Source organism: Chaetura pelagica, unplaced genomic scaffold (genome assembly GCF_000747805.2).
Source record: "Chaetura pelagica isolate M959 unplaced genomic scaffold, ChaPel_1.0 scaffold3, whole genome shotgun sequence".
NCBI lineage: Eukaryota > Metazoa > Chordata > Aves > Apodiformes > Apodidae > Chaetura > Chaetura pelagica.
In genome coordinates this window covers 2,530,206-2,549,093 of record NW_009952974.1, presented here as the reverse complement: position 1 = coordinate 2,549,093, position 18,888 = coordinate 2,530,206, and the positions used below count along the sequence as shown (strand labels likewise).

The 18,888-nt window shown below is 40.2% G+C and overlaps 1 protein-coding gene across 1 annotated transcript; it reads right to left on the bottom strand.

Moving 5' to 3' along the window:
* Positions 1-305: 305 nt before the first annotated feature.
* On the bottom strand, positions 306-18,883 carry IQCB1 (IQ motif containing B1; the record flags this gene model as incomplete). Its single annotated transcript, XM_009996226.1, has 13 exons — positions 306-535; positions 1,622-1,778; positions 2,151-2,279; positions 2,733-2,881; positions 3,292-3,434; positions 8,215-8,324; positions 9,443-9,555; positions 12,159-12,331; positions 12,683-12,782; positions 13,840-13,927; positions 16,164-16,293; positions 17,963-18,125; positions 18,820-18,883. Coding segments are annotated over 13 exons (1,749 nt in total), but the record flags the coding sequence as incomplete, so codon positions are not given.
* Between the last annotated feature and the right edge of the window lie 5 nt (positions 18,884-18,888).

Genomic DNA, 18,888 nt, shown 5'->3' with positions numbered 1-18,888 from the left:
GAATACGAACAGAAAAGCCAAAGGTTATGAACTTATTTTTAAAGTGATACAAATTACAAAATATCCTCATTTACAACTACAGTATTTCAATCCTATTTGCAACAGCACAATCTGTAGGATCTAACTGTTGAAGTACAGGAAGATGTTCTTAATAAGATAAGTAAAATGTACTAAAAGAAGGCTTTGGTCTTTTTTCAGTGCTTTGTCTTACAGTTCAAGTGTTTTCCTTCCTTAAAAACACACCCAAGTGAATGCATAGTGCAATGTATGAGTCTGGCTGAGTGAGGAATTCTTCTGCCTGTTACCTAAAAGGATTTCTTCCCACCAATAAATAGAGTTCCCAGTTCTGCATTTAGGGCATCATCAGAAATGACATCATCTTCCTCAAACTCCTCTCCAAGCTTCTTCCACCATGGCCAGTGAGTGTGTTTCAGCCTAGTGTTGTGGGATTGTCTTGCCTTGGTAGCTACAGGGATTGATCGACTCATAAAGACATCAAGATCTTTTTCTGTGGTCTCTGCTAACCCTGGAGCATCTGCAAGAACAAGAAGAAAAGCTTTCTGTATTCTGTTTCTCATGCTGTGGTTATACAAGTGCTTCAAACAAAAAAAAGGAAGGAGCACTACCCTCCTCCTTCCCATTGTCCTAGGTCACTCCTTTCCCCAGGCTGGCATACAGTTTCATGGCTGCATGATAAACCTGATTGGAGAAGCAATCAAATTAAGACTAATCTGAAAAAATAAATTCATAAGCAGGGAGGGAGAAGAAGCAGGGAAAGCAGCAGTACTTCATTCAGGTGCAGTGGTGGCATCTACCAAAATGACTTCTTGTGATACTACAACCTAAGAGAAAGAGGTGCTCCTGTTTGCTGCTGCTGGATCAGCACCACTGGTGCAGCTGACATGAGTGAAGTGTTTCCAGTGCTCTGGAACAGCAGCACAGTGTATTCCCTGCCTGGGGGACACAGCACAGTGTTGGGTGTGTTGCTGATTGCTTGGTCAGGCAGAGATGACCTGCAGTGACACAGCACGTGACAGACAAAGAAATGAAATTCAGTAACTTGCTGAATTTTCTCCTGCTTGGGTGCTCTCTGGTGGCTGCAGTTTGCTATTCTCACTCTTTACTCCAAGCTACTTGTCTGGAGTTACAATAGCACAACAGTGAAGTCCATTTTACATAAAGCCAAGCCAGAGAAAATGACTTGGAATTCATAGCTCAAAGATTTCCCTCTTTATCTGCCATAGCTGAGAGCACTTCAACCAGCAGCTTACTTACAACACAAGGAAACAGAAAAAAAAGCAAAAGAAACGTGGAGGAAGAGGTTGTGCAAGTTTCCCCTCTAATGCATTTTAGTGCCTTTTACAGGGCCTTTGCTTTTCCTGTGAACATATTAGAAACATTTCCAGCAGAAAAATAAGCTCAAAAGCAGTGGTGTTTACTTGACCTACACCAACACCTGGATAATCTTTAACGAAGCCTGTATCTCAAGATAAGGCACATGGCAGAGAAAGAAAGAAATTTTAGTCTTGAAATGAGGCTTTGCCACTGTTCTCTCTAATTTTGTCTCTAAATTAGCTTAATCTAAATGGTAACCAGCAGTATGACTAAAGCAGCCACTTACTCATTAGCAGCTCCACATCAGTGTTGACCTGAGCCAGTAATGTCTCCCTGCGCTGCGCTGCTCTCCTATCCAGTCTGCTCCTCAACAGGAACTGTGCCAGCTTTTCCTGGGCCTGCATATGTAGTTCCTTACTCATTTCTTCTGACATTTGGGAAGCCTGGAGGAAAATAACAACTCGTTATCATTAGGACCTGGCTATTTTAAATCTTTTGTGAACAGAATAATGTCTAAACAAGGAACGCAAATGCTGTACTTAATTGTTAACTTAATAATTCTGTTTTCTCTGCAGCTCTCTCCAGAACTGCCCATCCTCAAGTATCCAAATTTTCCAATTACAGTTTGCTTTGACCCCGTTTATTAGATTAATGGTTCAAATCTCCAATATTCTAGCACCTTGCCCTCAAACAGGCATGGTTAATATTACGAATTCCTCACATGGATTATCTTGATCAGAATTTATGAGAATTTATCCCTACAGTATTTTATGCTGCATCATTAATGCGAATTATGAAGTGACTAAGAAACAGACCGGATGCAGTTTGATGTAGTCATCCACCTTCTGCTGCAAAGCCAGTCTCTGCTCATCTGTCACTCCCTTGGGATCTTTCCAAGGAGAGAGAGGTCTCCTCCTCCTTCGTTTTTCCAAGAATTTACAAGCCTTTGTAAAGAACATAGGAGAATATGACAATCCCAGGCAGGAAGCTTGTCTTCTGGCTTTGTTTGTAATCAAACAATGAGAGAAAAATGTTTCAGTATTGCAACTGCTAAAGTGTAAATTTAGCTGAAAAGACAACGTGCAAGGGTCACCATGAAAGCCAAATAGTAAAAACACTCATAATAAATGACTGACTCATCTGTAGTGTGGTGAAACTCCAACCTTAGTTTTCAAAGTGGCAGCTCTTATATTTTAGTTGCAAGATGGTATCAGGCTTTGTAACCTATGCAAGGTTTAACCCATCTAAAAAACTTGTGGCTCTAGACTATCACCCTCTGAATAATTATAAAATAAATTGTGGATACACCAACAGTAAGAGAATAAACAGAGGTTTTTAAGGCGTTGCAATAATTCACTCAATCCTAGCCAGTGTCAGAACAAAGTATATATACTTACTGCTCTCTGAATTATGACAGCTGCTTTATACTCCTTAAGAGATTGTCTCTGTTGATGAAAATTTCTTCTTGCTCTATATCCTCGCCAGAATCTCTGGATAGTTAATGCTGATTTTCTTTCTGTTTCCTCCATATACTTATTTACCTGACCTACAAGTGTAACAGAATTCCAGTTATAAGACTGTAGGTTGGGATCTCTTAACAATTTGCATTTTTAATCCTCAAACTAGGGACTACCAAAAAAGGTCATTAGTTAAAAACCCCACTTCTTCCAAGATCCATTGGCTGTGGACCATGTCTCAGAGGCTTGTAGCTGCAATGGAGCTTTTGAAAACAAGAAAACTGGGTCTCCCTTTCTCCTGCACCATTTTGAAGACAGCAGATCTTGATCAGTAGATATTGAGCCCTTGTAGAATTAGCACCTCCTGTCAGATGACTGGGTCAGGAGGTAGGACAGTAAGACTACAGTGCAAACAGACCTGCAAGATAAATATTTTTGGAGAAACTGTTCATAAGGAGACCCAGTTTAATCTTCTGATATAGTTTAATATAAATCATACTGGCATGGATTATTTCCAGAAAGGCCAGCTGTCGTTCATGGAAGAGTCTCATGGCCCTCTGTCTCTTAAGTTGAACTTGCAGTTTCAGACCCTCATCTTCCCTCTGTTTTTTTAACTGCTGCAGCTCCTGTTCCCGTTTCGCCCTATAACAAACAGATACATTAACAATTAGCTTTAGTTGTACATTTCTTAAAAGCACCTCTCTTTCTCTTTGTGTGAAATGCATCGGGGGAGGAAATCCACAGAATAATCTGCCATCCCAGCCACTGGCTACAGGACCACACCAAGCAATGAGAACTCACCTGCAAGCTAACAAATTACCACACTATCTACAGCCACCACAAATTCTGAACCAGTCACTCAATCTGCTATCAAATCAAAGGATATGTTTTTACTTAGAATCAAGTTCTATGAATAAATAATGTGGGACATTTAGAGTTAGCATGAACTAGAACGATTTTGGTTCCATCATCTGGGGAAGAGGTAAAGCAACATTCCCCATCTGCTCTAGGATGCACCTTTTCCAGGGCACCCATCACCATGCATGGCACCTGCTTTCCATAATACAAACTATGATTTTTGTACAGAGTGCCAGAGCAGGTCAGAATGTTGGCTTTTAAGGCTCACTTCATAAATTTGGAGAGTTTATTATTTTTTTCTCCAGGAAACACACACTGACACATTTTGTCCATCAACTTTGTTAACAGAACTCTAGCAAAGAATTTTGTTGTAAATTCTTCCTGATTTGTACTAGGTGTAATTTGATGTTGGGATGTTGACCCACTGTGCTTGGCACTGGAAAAGCCCCAGCAGATGTTTCACAGATGGGACAATTGAAAACTCTTTAACTGTCCCTGGAATGTTTAAGCTAACAATAGCCTGTATATCAATTATATACACACTAAGATATTAATAGAGAGACTAATATATTAATATGAAATATACTGATGTATTGATTCTAATAATTATTAAGATCAGTTGGACGTGGTTCCAGTGAAGCATAAGGAGCTGTGAGGTAGGGCTCCCCCTCTCTTCACTACCCCTTCTCGTCCCAAGGGACCTAACCACATGCTTGAAACTTCATGAGTTCACCCCACAATGAGGTAATAACATGACTCCTCCACTTCTATTGCAGCAAAATCACTTGCCTGCTCAGGACCTGAGTACCCTCACTGGGCCCACATCCCTGAGTTCTGTTCCCCTCTACCACCTTTCTAGGGACAAATGAAAGTAGCAGCTTCAGCACTAGGAATGAGAACAAATGGACAGAGCACAGGCATAAGAGATACCAGTAAGGGAAAAAAAGAGGCTGTAGGCTAGAATTAATGTCCAGTAATTTTGGTAATGCTGCACCTCACATACCTTTAGACTCACAGTACTACTGAGTTCTTTGTGTGTTTCCCATTGCTAGCATAAGTTGCATTGTAATTTTTCCACCAACCATAATTTCTCCAAAGTTTCCATACCTGGGTGGGGAAAGATGGGATGGAAGCTATTGTGCAATGGAGATGCTCTGCATTGAAAGCTCTGGCCCTAACTGACAAACAGCCTCCACCATGATCTGGGAGACCATAATCCTTTTATGACAGTAATGCAGACTTGAAGTGTGCCCACACATCTACCTACAGAGACAGATCATGATCTATGTGATTAGGTCAGAATGGGCTCAAGGAAACTACAGGTTCTGAGCCAAGACACTTCTGCCAATTAAAGCTATAAATCCTTGCATTTTTAATCCAGGAAGGCACACATTCCACTTCCAAGTGGAATGATGTCACAGGATCCAACAGGACTTTCAATGACATTGTCTTGATATAACTATTAATAATTTACCCTAGAAATTCATATTAGCTCCACTGGGTGGAAAACTACAAGGATTTTTCATGAGATTCTCAGATGTGCATCTGTGAAACTACCAATAGTGACCATCAGGTATTTAAATGTTTCTTTCCTTTGTAGTCTGCAAAACATGTGTTGTTCTTCATTCTCTGTTCCTCCTAATGGTAAGACATTTGTCTGCACAAGACCACACTGTGACAGGGAAATGCCTCTGAACAGAAGCAAAACACACACAGAGTAAGGTCCAAACTTCCTTCAACAGTTCATGCTGAAGATCAGCCACCCTTTGATCATCTCTTTCTATATATAAACTGGTTTGATTTTTTTTTTATTTTGACACATGATTAATACAAATTATTGCCATTGTAACAGTTGTATCATGAGCTATGTAACAGTGAACTAACTTCAAGGAGAGGGATTCACCCAAGAGATATTTCTGAAACCACAGAGTTTCAAAAGTTTGCAACTTGCAGAGTTTAGAATCTTCCACTGCAGCTGCAGGTGAGCAGAGGTCAGAGTTTCAAACTCAGCAGCATTTAACCACACTTGTTCTAAAATAAATCTGTGAAAATAACCAAACCCTGACTGTTACAAATTCAAAGGTCCTCCTGAAAGCTTTTCTAAAATCATGCTTACAGCATTCCAAATACTATTTTTCAGCATAACAGTAACTGCAGCTTCAAACCTGGACAGAAAAAACAACACTGGAGCTGTACAATTACTATGTTGTACTCAGTACATTGGGACTGACTGAGCCATGAACACACAAACGTAAGGATATTAATACATTTCCACTCCTCAGCACATTCAAAAGTCCATTTAAATGACTCAAGAACTACTTAAGAGGTACACACTAACACAATACTGAAAATAGGACATGGGAAAGTCAAGCAGCTTGTGGATTGTCATTAGCCTCACCACCCTTTCCCTTCTCCTTTACCATGTTATGCCTTAGCCCATCACCCAAGTTTTCTGGGCTATGATTTTAGCCTGCAGGCTTGCAAGGTGCCTGAGGAAGGAAGGAATATTGGCTCAAAGTGTATAGTGGCGTAAAAAGGAGCAACAAGGATGTCATCCTTGGAGTTACAGCACAAAAGCTGGAGTGGCTAGTGTCCCACTGCTTGCCTCTGAAAATCTTCCAGAATCTTTAGATTATACCCTAGATAGTCCAATATCTTCCTAATGCCACAAACCATAACTGCCTGCTTTCTAAAACTTTGGTCATAATGAAATGTGATTTAACTAACTGATTTGTAAGATCTACTTTTGCTCAACATGTGCAAAAATGATTGAAAAAAACCCCACTTCTGTGGAGACTAAACTTGATTTAGATCCCTTAACCCATGTTAAATCACATCACATTTCTCAAAAAAAGTTAATATAATATGTGCTAACATTACTGCTGAAATCCTACTTCAAGTAAGACAAGTACTATTTACATAGCTTCATTCTTCTGTGGTGCTCCAAGTCAGAGGATACTATTTCTAGATCATCAAAGTGACAACACTTCAGAGAGTCCAGGATTTCAAATATTAATGAAGAACAAGGTCTTGGAAGCACCATGCTGAGCAAGCACCATGGTCCTTGGTTTCTGTAGCACCCTGGCATGGCAGATTGGAAACTCCAGGACAGCTCTACATTCAATTTACAGTGGAATTTTGTGTCAACTGTGAACCAGTTGACTGCTCTACCACCATCAGCTGCTAGTGCTATTTAGTGCAATCCCAAGGTACAGTGTGCCACACTTTCAGTTTTCCATATGCCACAAATTTTTACACTGAAAACATTAAAAAAACCATCATAGAAGTAAGGTTTTTTTTCATGGAGGAGTTTGACAGCTGGGAAAGGGACAGTTGGAGCTTTTGGCATCAGAAGTGGCAGTTTGGTGCTGCTGGAAAAGCACATGGTTTGGATGTTTCTGTTAAAATAATTTGTAGTGAAACAGCTCATATTGGCATCACATTACCTTTATGTTTCAGAAATAACAGCTGACTGGAAAAAGGCATCTTCAAAATGAAAGAACTCTTGGTCAGCCCAAACTTATGCCCTGGGACACAGAAAACAAATCCTCAGGCAAGATATTTCCAGGAAGGACAGGAAGCGAATAGGAACAGTCAGCAAAGACTTATAACAAGCAAATCAAATTTGATCAGCCTGATTGTCTTCTGTGATAGGATGACTGGCTCTGTGGATGAGGGGAAAGCAGAAGATGTAATTTTCCTTGACTTCATCAAGGCTGTCATCACAGCCTCCCATGCAGGACAGGGCTGACACTCAGAGGGACCTCCATAAACACAGAAAATGGGTCAGAAGACACCACATACAGTTCAAATTCGGAGCTCTACACACCTGCTACAAAATAACATCATGAACCAAGAGAGGCTGGGCACTGACTACCTAGACAGCAGCTACTTCCAATGAAAAGGGCCTGGGGTTCTTGGTGGGTGACAAGTTGACCAGAAGCCAGCGGCATGCCCCTGCAGTAACAAAGACTAGTTGCAGAGTGGGCTGCACTAGCAAAAGCTGATCAAGGAAGATAATTACTTTGCTTTACTTAGCGCTCTTGAGGACACACCTGGAATACTGGCCATGCTCTACTAGGCCCCCCCGTAGAAGACAGTTATTGACAAACTGGAGGGATAGAGACTGTTCAGACTGAGCCAATGAGGTCTATGGAATGTATAATATACTAAGAGAGGTGTAGAGATGGGTTTGTTTAGGCTAAAGGAAGGGTGGACTGAGCCACACTCTTAGAATCACACAGAAAAAGGACAAAAGGCAGTGGTAAAGAGCTGCAACAAGGAAATTCCCACTGGCTGTAAAAGAAGAAACCTTCAACAGGTGAGTCATGCAGCACCAAGACAGGGGCCAAGTGGATGGCTGGATCCTCAACCTTGGAGACCTCCAGAACAGGATACAGCCCTGAGCAACCAGTTCCCATTTTGAGGCTGGCCTTACTTCCAGCAGTAGATAGGATCAGATTACCTGCATTTTTTCTGTGACTCTGTGATCTAAGAAAAAAGAAACCAAGCCTTTTCACTAGATTCTTCTCTTTAGTGCTTTTTACAAAGCCATACTGTTTACCTGAAGCTTCTCTGTAAAGTGGTCACTGCTTGGGGTAGTTTTTTCAGCCTTTTCCTTGTCTGAAATCCCCTCCATGTAGCCTGGATTATACAAGCTGCTTGATGCTGCCTCTGAAATTAATAAAGCACTTGGTAGTATAATTTCTCTGCATACAAAAAACACTTTCTTACTGCTTGTGTATTAGGAACAATTTCAACATTTGGCCAAAACCCATCAGTTTTCAAATACATGAAAATTCAGTATTTATAACAGATGGGGGAATTTAAGGTCCTACAAGATGGTTATTATCACAAAACTTGTACTTGCTCCAAAGGCAGCTAATCTGATCACCTGGATTGATGCTCTCTGTGGTAAACAAATGAATCTACAGCACAAATACAAAATCTAGATTAGCTGCATTAATCAGTGTAAGAAATTTGTATTTTAAACACCTGAAGCACTTGATGTTTCAGACGGTGATTCAATTAAAATATCTACACTAGGGAGGACAGAAAGACAAGTTCGGAGAATTAGCAGCAGGAAAAATGTTACATTTGCAGTGAGACACTGAAATGCAACAAATTTGGAAAAATAAATCAATGCTATTTTTAAATGGGATTTTAAAAAAACAAAACTCAACAGAACAAAACCCAACCCAACACAAAACATCCTGCTCTGTTGAAGATGGAAACAGGTCTCTACAAATGTAACTCTCACTTCCTTTAAAGTACTGTCTCTGAGAAACCTGCATGTAAAATTTTGGTATGAAGTTCATACAGCACACATTTTTTTTATTGGGAACACAGCCCAGAAGGTGTTCTTACTGAATATTTTCTCTATATGACTTAATTCTATTTGAATGCTGCCTAGAATTCAGAGATCTAAATTTGTAACACCAATGTGACAAAAGCAGACAGTTATTTTTGGTTTATAGTTATCAAAAACAAGTTATTTTTTTTCTCTCTACAGTTGTATAGAAATCTATGATGAATCTGCAACACAAAGTCAATTTCTTGAGTCACAGTCCCATACCTTAATCACTGGACAATTTCTTGATGTCTTAAAAATTATGGAGGAGGAAAAAATATTAAATAAGAAATTTTTTAATCCATTAGTACAGTGAAAACATAACATGAGCTTTGATAAATGTCAAAGTGATAGAGTAAATTCATAAAAACACATATATATACATATATACACCACATGGAACTCAGATTTCACACACAGAATTCTCATTAAACTTCAGCACCTGCATTTCTGCTTTTCCATTGGATTGTTCCAAGGACAACAGGTCCAAGAGTTGACTGAGATCCCTGTCAAATCCTCTGCCAGTCCACTGCTTACTTAAAAGTGTTTTCAATCCTAAGAGAGAGAAAAGAAGCATGTGATACTGCTAAGATGAATTTTTTTTTCCAGGATTTCAAACTAACAATTTTCAAGTAAAAAATAAATAAATTAAACAGTCAAATCTGAGTCTATGTGCAAAGGAACACTAAATTGGAGCTGAACACCAACAGTCATCTTTGAGTTTCAATGTAGAATACTATCAAAGAGCACCTGGTGCTCCAACCATCACAGAGAAGTATTATACGGGGACTGTAATTCTGTATGTCCAAGTCACTATCTATTATATCTATATAACTGGCAGTTAAATTATTAATGTACTTTCAGTGTCTTATCAGTAAGTCATTGTAAGGTACTAAAAGGATGTAAAGCACCACGCAAGTGCTAGGTTTTATTAGCACTGCTTTAATATATTTGAAAACTGGATTTTTTTGATATCTTATCTGTATAGCATAGTCTAACTGTGAGTACATGTGCATCCAATCCCTGAGACAAGTATCTTTTTAGGTTCACAGTAGCTAAAACGCATACTTGTGCTCCCCCCAGGGCACAAACACACACCCTGCATAGCACACAGGAGAGAAGTAGACAGTAACACAGGCTTTTTAGCTTTGTATCAGCCAAATCCCAGAGTTTGAGAGTTCTTCAGGGAGTTGAAGGAAAAAGGAAGGCGGGCAGGAAGTAGTTGTGTTTGGACAGCCTCCTCAAGAACTGCACATTCAAGTAACTTTTCCATCTTCAAATCATTGTCCTTAAACATAATCGTACACTGGGCAACTGCAAGGAATAATCCATTGCATATGCTTACAGGATCTGGAGCTGGAGCACAGAGTCCTTCATGCAAACAGAAATGGCACCTCTGCTCTAGCACATGCAGACAATGATGGTTAAACATTTGAGAGTGACAGGTGAGACTCCAAATGGACCTGGTGCGTGACCTAAGGCTGCTGAGCTCTGCAAAAGCATGTAGCCTGGCTACACAAGGCAGTTCCCTCACAGAAATCCTGTGAGTCTGGCACAAGCATTTGCCAGTTTCTGTACAGACTACACAGCCACCTGACCTCTCAGTAACTAACAAGGAGTACCTCACCTGTCTCTCTCAGATGGGTCAACCCCTGTAGACAAAAACACCAGGCCCTTCTGGAAGCCTGATATAAAGACTGTGCTAATCTCAGAGGTGTGAGGTTCAGGTGATATCCTCACCTCTGGCAGGCTGCTTTCACTGACAGAAAGCTTATACTGAAATACCTCAAACTGACAACAGCTCTCAGCCACTGTGAAGCCAAGTTAGTTCAATGAGATAGCCAGATGGGGAAAATGCTGTAATGCTTGCTTAGTTGCTGCTTTCCCTCAAACTATCTAAAGAATTCCAAAGCCTGAGTAAAAACTAACATAAGCACTCAAACTTAAAGGGTTTTTTATCCCTTAGTGGAAACAGAAAATGTGTAGAGAAGAGAGATTAGAGTCTCTAAATGACTGTGGCATGTTGTGATTCTAGGGCAAAATAAAACACAATCACTTGATGGAGACTTGCACCTCTTCAGACAAGTCAGCATTCTATAGCTGGGATGATCAGACCATCACAGCAATTTCATGAGAATTAACAATGTGATACCAGCCTTGGGCACATAACACTTAATTTCACATGAAAATAAAGCCATCCTCTCTCATTCCTGTAGGCAAAAGGGTGGCAAATCTGCACATCTGGCCCAGAAAGTTATCTGGCTGGTCTTGCCTAATAGGTGGTCAGGACAGGCATTTAAAAAAAAAAAAAAAAAAAAGGGATTTTGACCTTTTTGTCTAGCATATCCACTTCTTACTGTCCTTGTCCCCAAAGCACTGAGGCTGCTCACAAGTAGTTCTGACCACCAACAACATGTGAAAGGCCAGGCAAACATCAAAGCCTCTGTCAATCTCCATGAGCATTGCAGAGGACAAAGGCATTTCCTGGAACTCCCTGCTAGGCTAGAGACAGAAACCTTAAATGGGACACCTCATTAAATAATGACTAACATGGAGAAACTTATATGGATTCTCAGCCTCCTCATCTAAAGGCATCAAGACAAAATGATAAACTCATGGATTCTTGGAAAGAGTTCACTGCAATTACTTGGATATCAAAGGGCAGTCAGCTTCTCAGTAACAGAACAGCACCTATCAGGCAAGCAGACTTGTAAAAGCCAGGGTCAGAAGCTGGCTTTAAGTAAAACTTCCATGCTTCTGGAGTAGTGAGTGTCAGCCCACTGGCACAAGTCTGACACACTGCTCTTATCCTGGCAGTACAGGAACCCTGCTACTAGGATCTCTCAATATCCTACCTGCATAGGAAAACCAGATGCAGAAACAAAGAAGTAACGCCCATCAGCTTGGAAGTGACAAACAGCAGCTTTGAGAGACAACTCCCACATGCAGATTCCTCAATACACAGAAGAAAATAAATACAGGAAACAGAAAGAGGTGCAGCACCTTAAACTACAATGAAAATTAACAGAAAAGAAGAAAAAAACAACAACTCAGCATTGCAGTTTCCATCTCTGCTAGAGGTGGGAAACTTCCATCTTTGTATTCCTACAGTGAATGTCAGGGGAGGCCAGTGGTTGGTCCTGTGTGTGTTTACAAACCTTTGTAGCGAGCTGTGAGTAACTTCACAAGCTGCTGGCAACATTTTGCCACCAACAATAGCAGTTTTGTAGCAGCACTTCCTATGACAGGATTGGTGGTAGATGAAAGCTTATAAACAAGTTCATCCAAAACAGTGTGGAGGGTCTCTTCATCAACCTGAAGCAAGACAGAACTTTAAAAAGAAGAAAAAGCAGGGGGACAGAAATGAAGTATTAATTACAAACTATGAGATTTTTAACAGTAACTTATTTTTAGATACATCAGGCATTCTGAAAGCCAACCTACCCAGCTGACCAGCAATCTGACCCAGACAGTGCTACTGTTTCAATCAACTGACTCCCACTCCCTCAATTTAACAACAAAACAAAGAAAATAGATTTTTTTTTTCTATTTCTACAACGAAGAGTGGGGGGAAAAATGCTCCACAATTCTTGTGTGTGTAAAAGTTCTATTTTACCAAGCAGTAATGAAGTGAGTGCTAAGTTTAAAATTCAGGAAAATTAGTAATGTAAAACCAACTAACCTACTGACGTTCAAAAGATTGTGTAAAACAGACATCATTATAATTGCTGTTTCAACATCATCTGTTATTAACAACTGCAGGAAGTGCTCATTTTGCAGTACTGCAAAAAAAAACCACAAAACAACAAACCAATCACACACACAGAACCAGACTTGACTTAAAAGTACTACAAAACAAATAAACATAATTATGGAACATAAGCCATAGCAAGTAAAACCAGATACTGTTCCTGGAACAAACAGCCTCTTTTGTAATTTTTACACTGAAACTTACTGGAATAAGGAAACTACTTCAGCATCCAAAACAATGTGTTAATGCCTTTGGACGTCCCTTGGGCAGTGGTGCTACAATGGAATAAAACTTGAAAACCTTTTAGGCTGCCCTGGTACCAGTTTCTTATGACAACAGTGGAATTAGCACCGTGGCAACAACATCCAGGAAGGAAAAGGACTTCAACCCTGACAGTTTCTAACCACCAGGTGTATTTCATGCAAGTCCACTGATGTCATTAAAGCACCATCCTTTTTATTCCAGTGTTACCACTCTTTACAGATTTAGTAATTTTTCTGGCTGTGTTTTAATTACCCGTCTTGTGATCCTTAGGTTTTTGTTCCATTTTAGAAACAAAACCAAATTCTGTTTTTTTAAAACCAGTGTGATTAACTTTGGTTTAATTGAAAGCTTATTTTGGTCTGAAGTGTAAAGTGAAGTTTGTTAGATATTTGTAAAATTTCCTGGCATGGCAACAACTTCACAAATTTATTTTCAAGTTTATCCACTTTTCAGGACTGGCAATGTATTCTGGTCAAATTTCTGTATATGTTAATCACACACAGATTAAAATACCAACTTCATTGTATCAGAAAAAAAAATAATACTTTTTTAAAGTTATAGAATGACAACGGGAAATTACAGGAAAACACTTTTAATGTTTGTCTCTGAAAGATTAGAAGGGGAATTCTTTAGTGTTTCCCCTTAGTGCATCTTTTCTATTTTAGATATTGTGGTTTCTGTTAAGAAGACTACTTTAGGAGGATGATTTAACATCTACTCTAATTTAGAAAAACTGGGTGGAAATTAGCTTAAGAGTGATTCTTGATACCTGTAGTAGCCACTAATAAAATTTCAGATGTTTTAGGGGTTTACTTTTCCCTTACCGCATGCTGCAAGTTGAACATGCCCACCGAACAGCCAGCAGGTGGCATCAGTTACTGTTTGGAACCAGCGTAAAAAATCTTGCTTATCCTAAACAAAAAAGAAGTAGGTAAAAGCCTGTGTACGAATCTTCACTGAGGATTTCAGGGTGAGGTAGAGGCAAGGTTTGTATGCTTCAGGGATTTGGAGACCAAAACTTCACCAAATTCCTGGATGAGGATGGTTAAACTGTAAGAACCACTAAAAAAAAAAAACCAACTCGCAAGTTCTTCAAGGCCAGAGACCAATAAAGAAAATCAAAACATAATTAAAAAAAGCATCCATTCCTGAAAAATAATTATAACAGAGAGTGGGAAGCCTTATTTATGCCTTAAAAAAAATTTGATAGCATGGGAGGGCTAAGAACACAAACAATAGCTCAGTACAAATCCATCATAGATTTAATCCACAAAGTGGGAAATATATTGTTTAAGATTAAAGCATAAAGGGAAAAAAAAGAAAGGGTAGGAAGTGGCCAAGGACACTGTTAAAATGGAACAGGTTCCTAAAAACTGGCATGGTGAGACTTCAAAAGCACCTCCTAGTTGGAGGTCTGGGAGCAAACATCAAACCACTATTAAGCTGAAGCTTGATCAGTTTGCCAAACAGCCTGTGTTATGTACTTGCCTGTGATAACACTGGACTGGAAAAAATGACCAGGAAGAATCCAGGTTTGAACGTGTGAACACACAGTCTAGAGTCTGTATTCCAGGTGTGAGCCACAGGCCCTGGAAATCTAAAATCTCAGTGTGTCGGACAGAAAAGGAGCTTTTTATACTTCTACGTTGCTGACAAATAATGTTATAAAGCACTTGGCCAGATATCTCCCAGATTAACTGAGCCTCCACAAATGAAACTCTGGAAAGCCTATTCCTAGATCCATGCTGTAAACCCCAGCCATCAGTCATGGTTTAACTTTGCATTTGGTTGTTACTGCCAATGAGAGATACAAAATCACAGCAATAAGTTAAGCTGTAACGTTATCTGCTCTGTGTTTTGGCAACACATCAGTTTCTGAAACCTATTTCAGTGTTTCCCTTTACTTCAAAGGCTTGTACAAAAAGCAAACGAGGGCAGAATAAACTACAGATCTCCACTGGTAGAGTGGGATTTCCAAAGTTCCACTGAGCAAGCACCTAGTCTGGGTGCCCAGTCACCTCTGAGACCACAAAGTGTAAAAGCCAAAGGGCGACTTAGAATGTAGACTGCGTTTGCATTCAAAAAGAAATCTTTGCCCACAAGCATGACTCAAGTGTGTAGGCTGAGACATAATAAGAAAGTGTGGGGGAAATTACATATTGTGGATAAAACTTGAGTCTCCTGGGACGTCATTCAGGAAGCTTCCTTCTTAAGAACTAAATGCACTTCTAAAGTACTGAACTAACAGAAAATACGTTCAGACCTTTCTGAGAATTGATTGTGTTTGTGGTGCCCATCACAACACTCTGTAGGAAAACTCTGGCTAACTGCAAGAAGCCAGTGAGCCAAGAGATGAGATACTAGGGGGAAAGTGAGATATGAAAAGAAACTATCAGAATCCATGAGGTTGGTTATTTAAATGATTCATGGGTTTTGTTTCTTGGGGTTTTTTCCTTCTGATTCTGGAACTCAGCATGCTTCAAAAGCATGAGGAAACCTCGCTGGGCTAAACCCTTATTCTCTGCAAAGAGGGAGAGAAATGTGAGAAAGTGTTCAAATCTACAAATTCAGTCTGCCTTTGGGGTTTCCAACTTCCAAGTTCAGAAACAGTGAGCATTTTTGGAATTTTTTGCCAATTTTGTGGCAGAAAATGTATGGCAAAACAAATTTCAACAAATCTGATCTGAAGTCTTAAGACTTCCTAAACCTTTTTTTGTAAAGCTGAATAAAGCAGTGGGAACAGAGCCACTACAAAGACTGAACTAATTATATGCTAAGTTAAAAAGACATTACCGTGACTGGGATGCTGCTTTTTGTAAGGCATTCCTTTCTATCATACTGCTCTAGTTCTTCTCTCCTACTTAAAATTGCATTCTTTCCCCTTGCCTTTAAAACTTGTGAAAAGTAGTAGCTAAACTCTCTAAACAAACCTAGGGTAACAAAGCAGCTTTGCACAGGTCAGGGCCAGAATACTTGACAACCACAAATCACAGTTTCAAAGCTCCAAGGCATAAGAAAAACTACTGTAATTTCTGGAAAATAGATTTTCATACTATATTGTCCCTAGAAAAATATCCTACTTTTACAACATGTAACCTTGGAAACTTTACAGAGGTTCTCTGCTCTTTTAACTATGAACTTTAAATACCTTGATTGCTCGGGTAAACCGTGCTTGCAAGCGTCTTCCCAAAACCAGCAGGTTGTCTATCACTGAAGGAAGGAATTTATTGTAAAATTCCTCAGGATCTTCTTTCACCTCTAGTCCTACACAACAATGACTGAAATGGAAAAAAAGAAAAAAAACAAAAAAACAACACAACAAAAAGCAAATCAACCTGAATAGTCGAGGGCCTGTTTGAACAGCTTTTGAATGAATGTCACGTCATGGAAGAAGAAATGCTTCAGTGACATGGGACAATTCAAGGCTGAACAACAGTTAACTGCTGTGACTGGATCTGAGGTGGCTGCCTCAAAAGGGAGAGGAATCACTGGCAGGCTGGAGACAGCAAGTGTATTACTGCTTACTATAGCACGTCTCAGTTTAAAACATATCCAAGGCACTTTCTCCTTGAGCTTCATTGGATCTGTTCAGGCTTGTTCCACATGTTAGGGAAGGGCCCTGATGGCCATAAAGGGGGAAAAAAAAAAAGAAAGGCAAAATAGAAAGGTAGACAAAAACCTGAGACAGGAAACCTGATGAAGTGGGGGTAGATCAGGCAAGGCAAATATGTATCTAAAAAAAATATTACTTAGCACAAAATCTTCAGTGAGTTTATCTACAACTTTACTCTAACTGAGGAATAGGTGTGGGCTAGAAATCAGTTCTTCAGGTCTCAGTTTTATTTTACTCACTGCAAATATGTAGGCCCTTTCTGGAAAAGCTTTTACATGAAACTGAACGTCTGACACCTGGGAAGTCTTTCAGTTCTGTCACTAGTGCAACAAAAGAGTCTTCCTAACTTCTGAGGAGTTTTGCCTTCTGACATCTTATCTAGGCTTGGTTTGCTTTTTGTGGAGGCACAGATGTAAATCTTTGCTTACCAGAGCCCTTGGAAAGCAAATTCTAGGCACGAGCTAAGATTCATCTAGTCACAAAAGGACATTTTTATAGCTAAAATAAATTTAAGTTTTCACTGCCAGCTGAAATAGCTTATAGGGGATGATTTAAGTGTCACACAACTCTGGTGATAAATCTTACATCTCTTTCTGAAATTCCTGGCATTAAAAATTCATACTGCAGATACGGCATAAATAAGAGATGGTTGCTTAATTGCTTCATGACTTAGAATTTTGCTCTCTAGCTAAGCAAAAATCAAGCACAATTTGGGGAAAATTTAAAACTTATTCTTTCTCCTCACACTGAAAATTGAGATTGGATCACTGGGGATGCAAGTTTAAAGTTGTCTTATTTACTAGCTATGAATTAACCTTAATTATGTCATTTTCACAATATCACTATGTCAAGCTACCTAGTCTGTATGAACTGTGTCCTCTATTATGTTCAAAATGTAAATAGGTATTTAAAATAGGTACATTGAATAGATATTTCAATAGTAAGCCAAGCTATGAGTCAATCGGGCTGAAGACTTTTTTGCAAGATGCAATCTAAGTAAACAAACTTTTAAAAAGAACCACAATTCTGACTAAGAACTGTGACACTGATGAGTACTGTTCACAAAAAAAAAAGGTAAAGCCAAACCAAAGTGTGTTCCCACAAAACAGTTTACCCAGCTCAATGAAACACAATGCAAATGAATTAAACAGGACCAATTAGGCTATGCCTGACCCCCCTGCTCTTGACTGCTCTCTGCACTTTAACCCTGGCCTTTCCTGAACAACAAGCCTTTTTCTGGATGGGAGCCAATGTGTTACAGCTTGAAAAGAAAAAGGGCAAGATGAAAGGCCAGAAAGAAAACAAGAGGAGAACTTCATAGCAGTTGTTTTTACCTTAGGATCTCTGCTAGCTGGGCAGCAGTAGCCCAGCCTCCACGCAGTCTGGAGTGATCTTGTCTAAGGACCAGCATGCAGTACTGAGTAAGACCATAATCATATATATCTTGCTTAATCTTTTTTGATTCTTCACATCCCAAGGAAGCACCGTTCAAAATTCCTGTGGGAAGAAAGCAAGAGAGACACATAAAGAAGCATAAGATTCTGAAGTGTGAGATTTAATTTATTTATTTTTTTTTCAAAACACAGGAGGAATATGTGTGCACAGAGTTAGGTCTGAGGTAATTCTAAAAGTGCTAATAAAGGCATAAAATATTTTCTCAGCATTTTTCACTCCTACAGCTACGATTCATCTCTTAGATCACAGGACAATTGGGGAGGACAGCTAAACTTAGGCTTCCACTTCCCCACTACACATTTCGCAGCCAAACAGGCATCACCTGGGACACAGCCCATTTGTACGGATTTCCTAGGCCGGATAAAACCGCAACCCCCGTGAAACATGTGGCCTTCCTTATAATTACATCCCCATTTAGCACAGGGCCTAACTTGTTCCTACCCGTTCCCAGCGACTGCGCGGCCAGAGGAAAGGCAGGGGGAGCCACACAGGCCCTGCCAGCTGCGTTTCTGTGTTAAGACTGGAGCACTGACAGCCATCCTGGCTCTCCCTGCTCTGAGGCACCGGGAGGAACGACCTGCCCAAGGGTGCGGGGCCTGCAGGGCCCCACAGACGCGGCGGCCGCCGAGCGGGGAGAACAGGGAGAGGAGCCCTCAGAAACCCGGGGAGGCGTGAGGCAGCGGGGCCGCCCGCCCTGGCACTTTCCAAGCGGCTGGTCACCCTGCAGCGGAATTACCCTTCAGCTCCAGCAGCAGCACCGGGACGTCCCGCTCCCCGCTCCCGCTCACCCGCGCGGCCAAGGCCC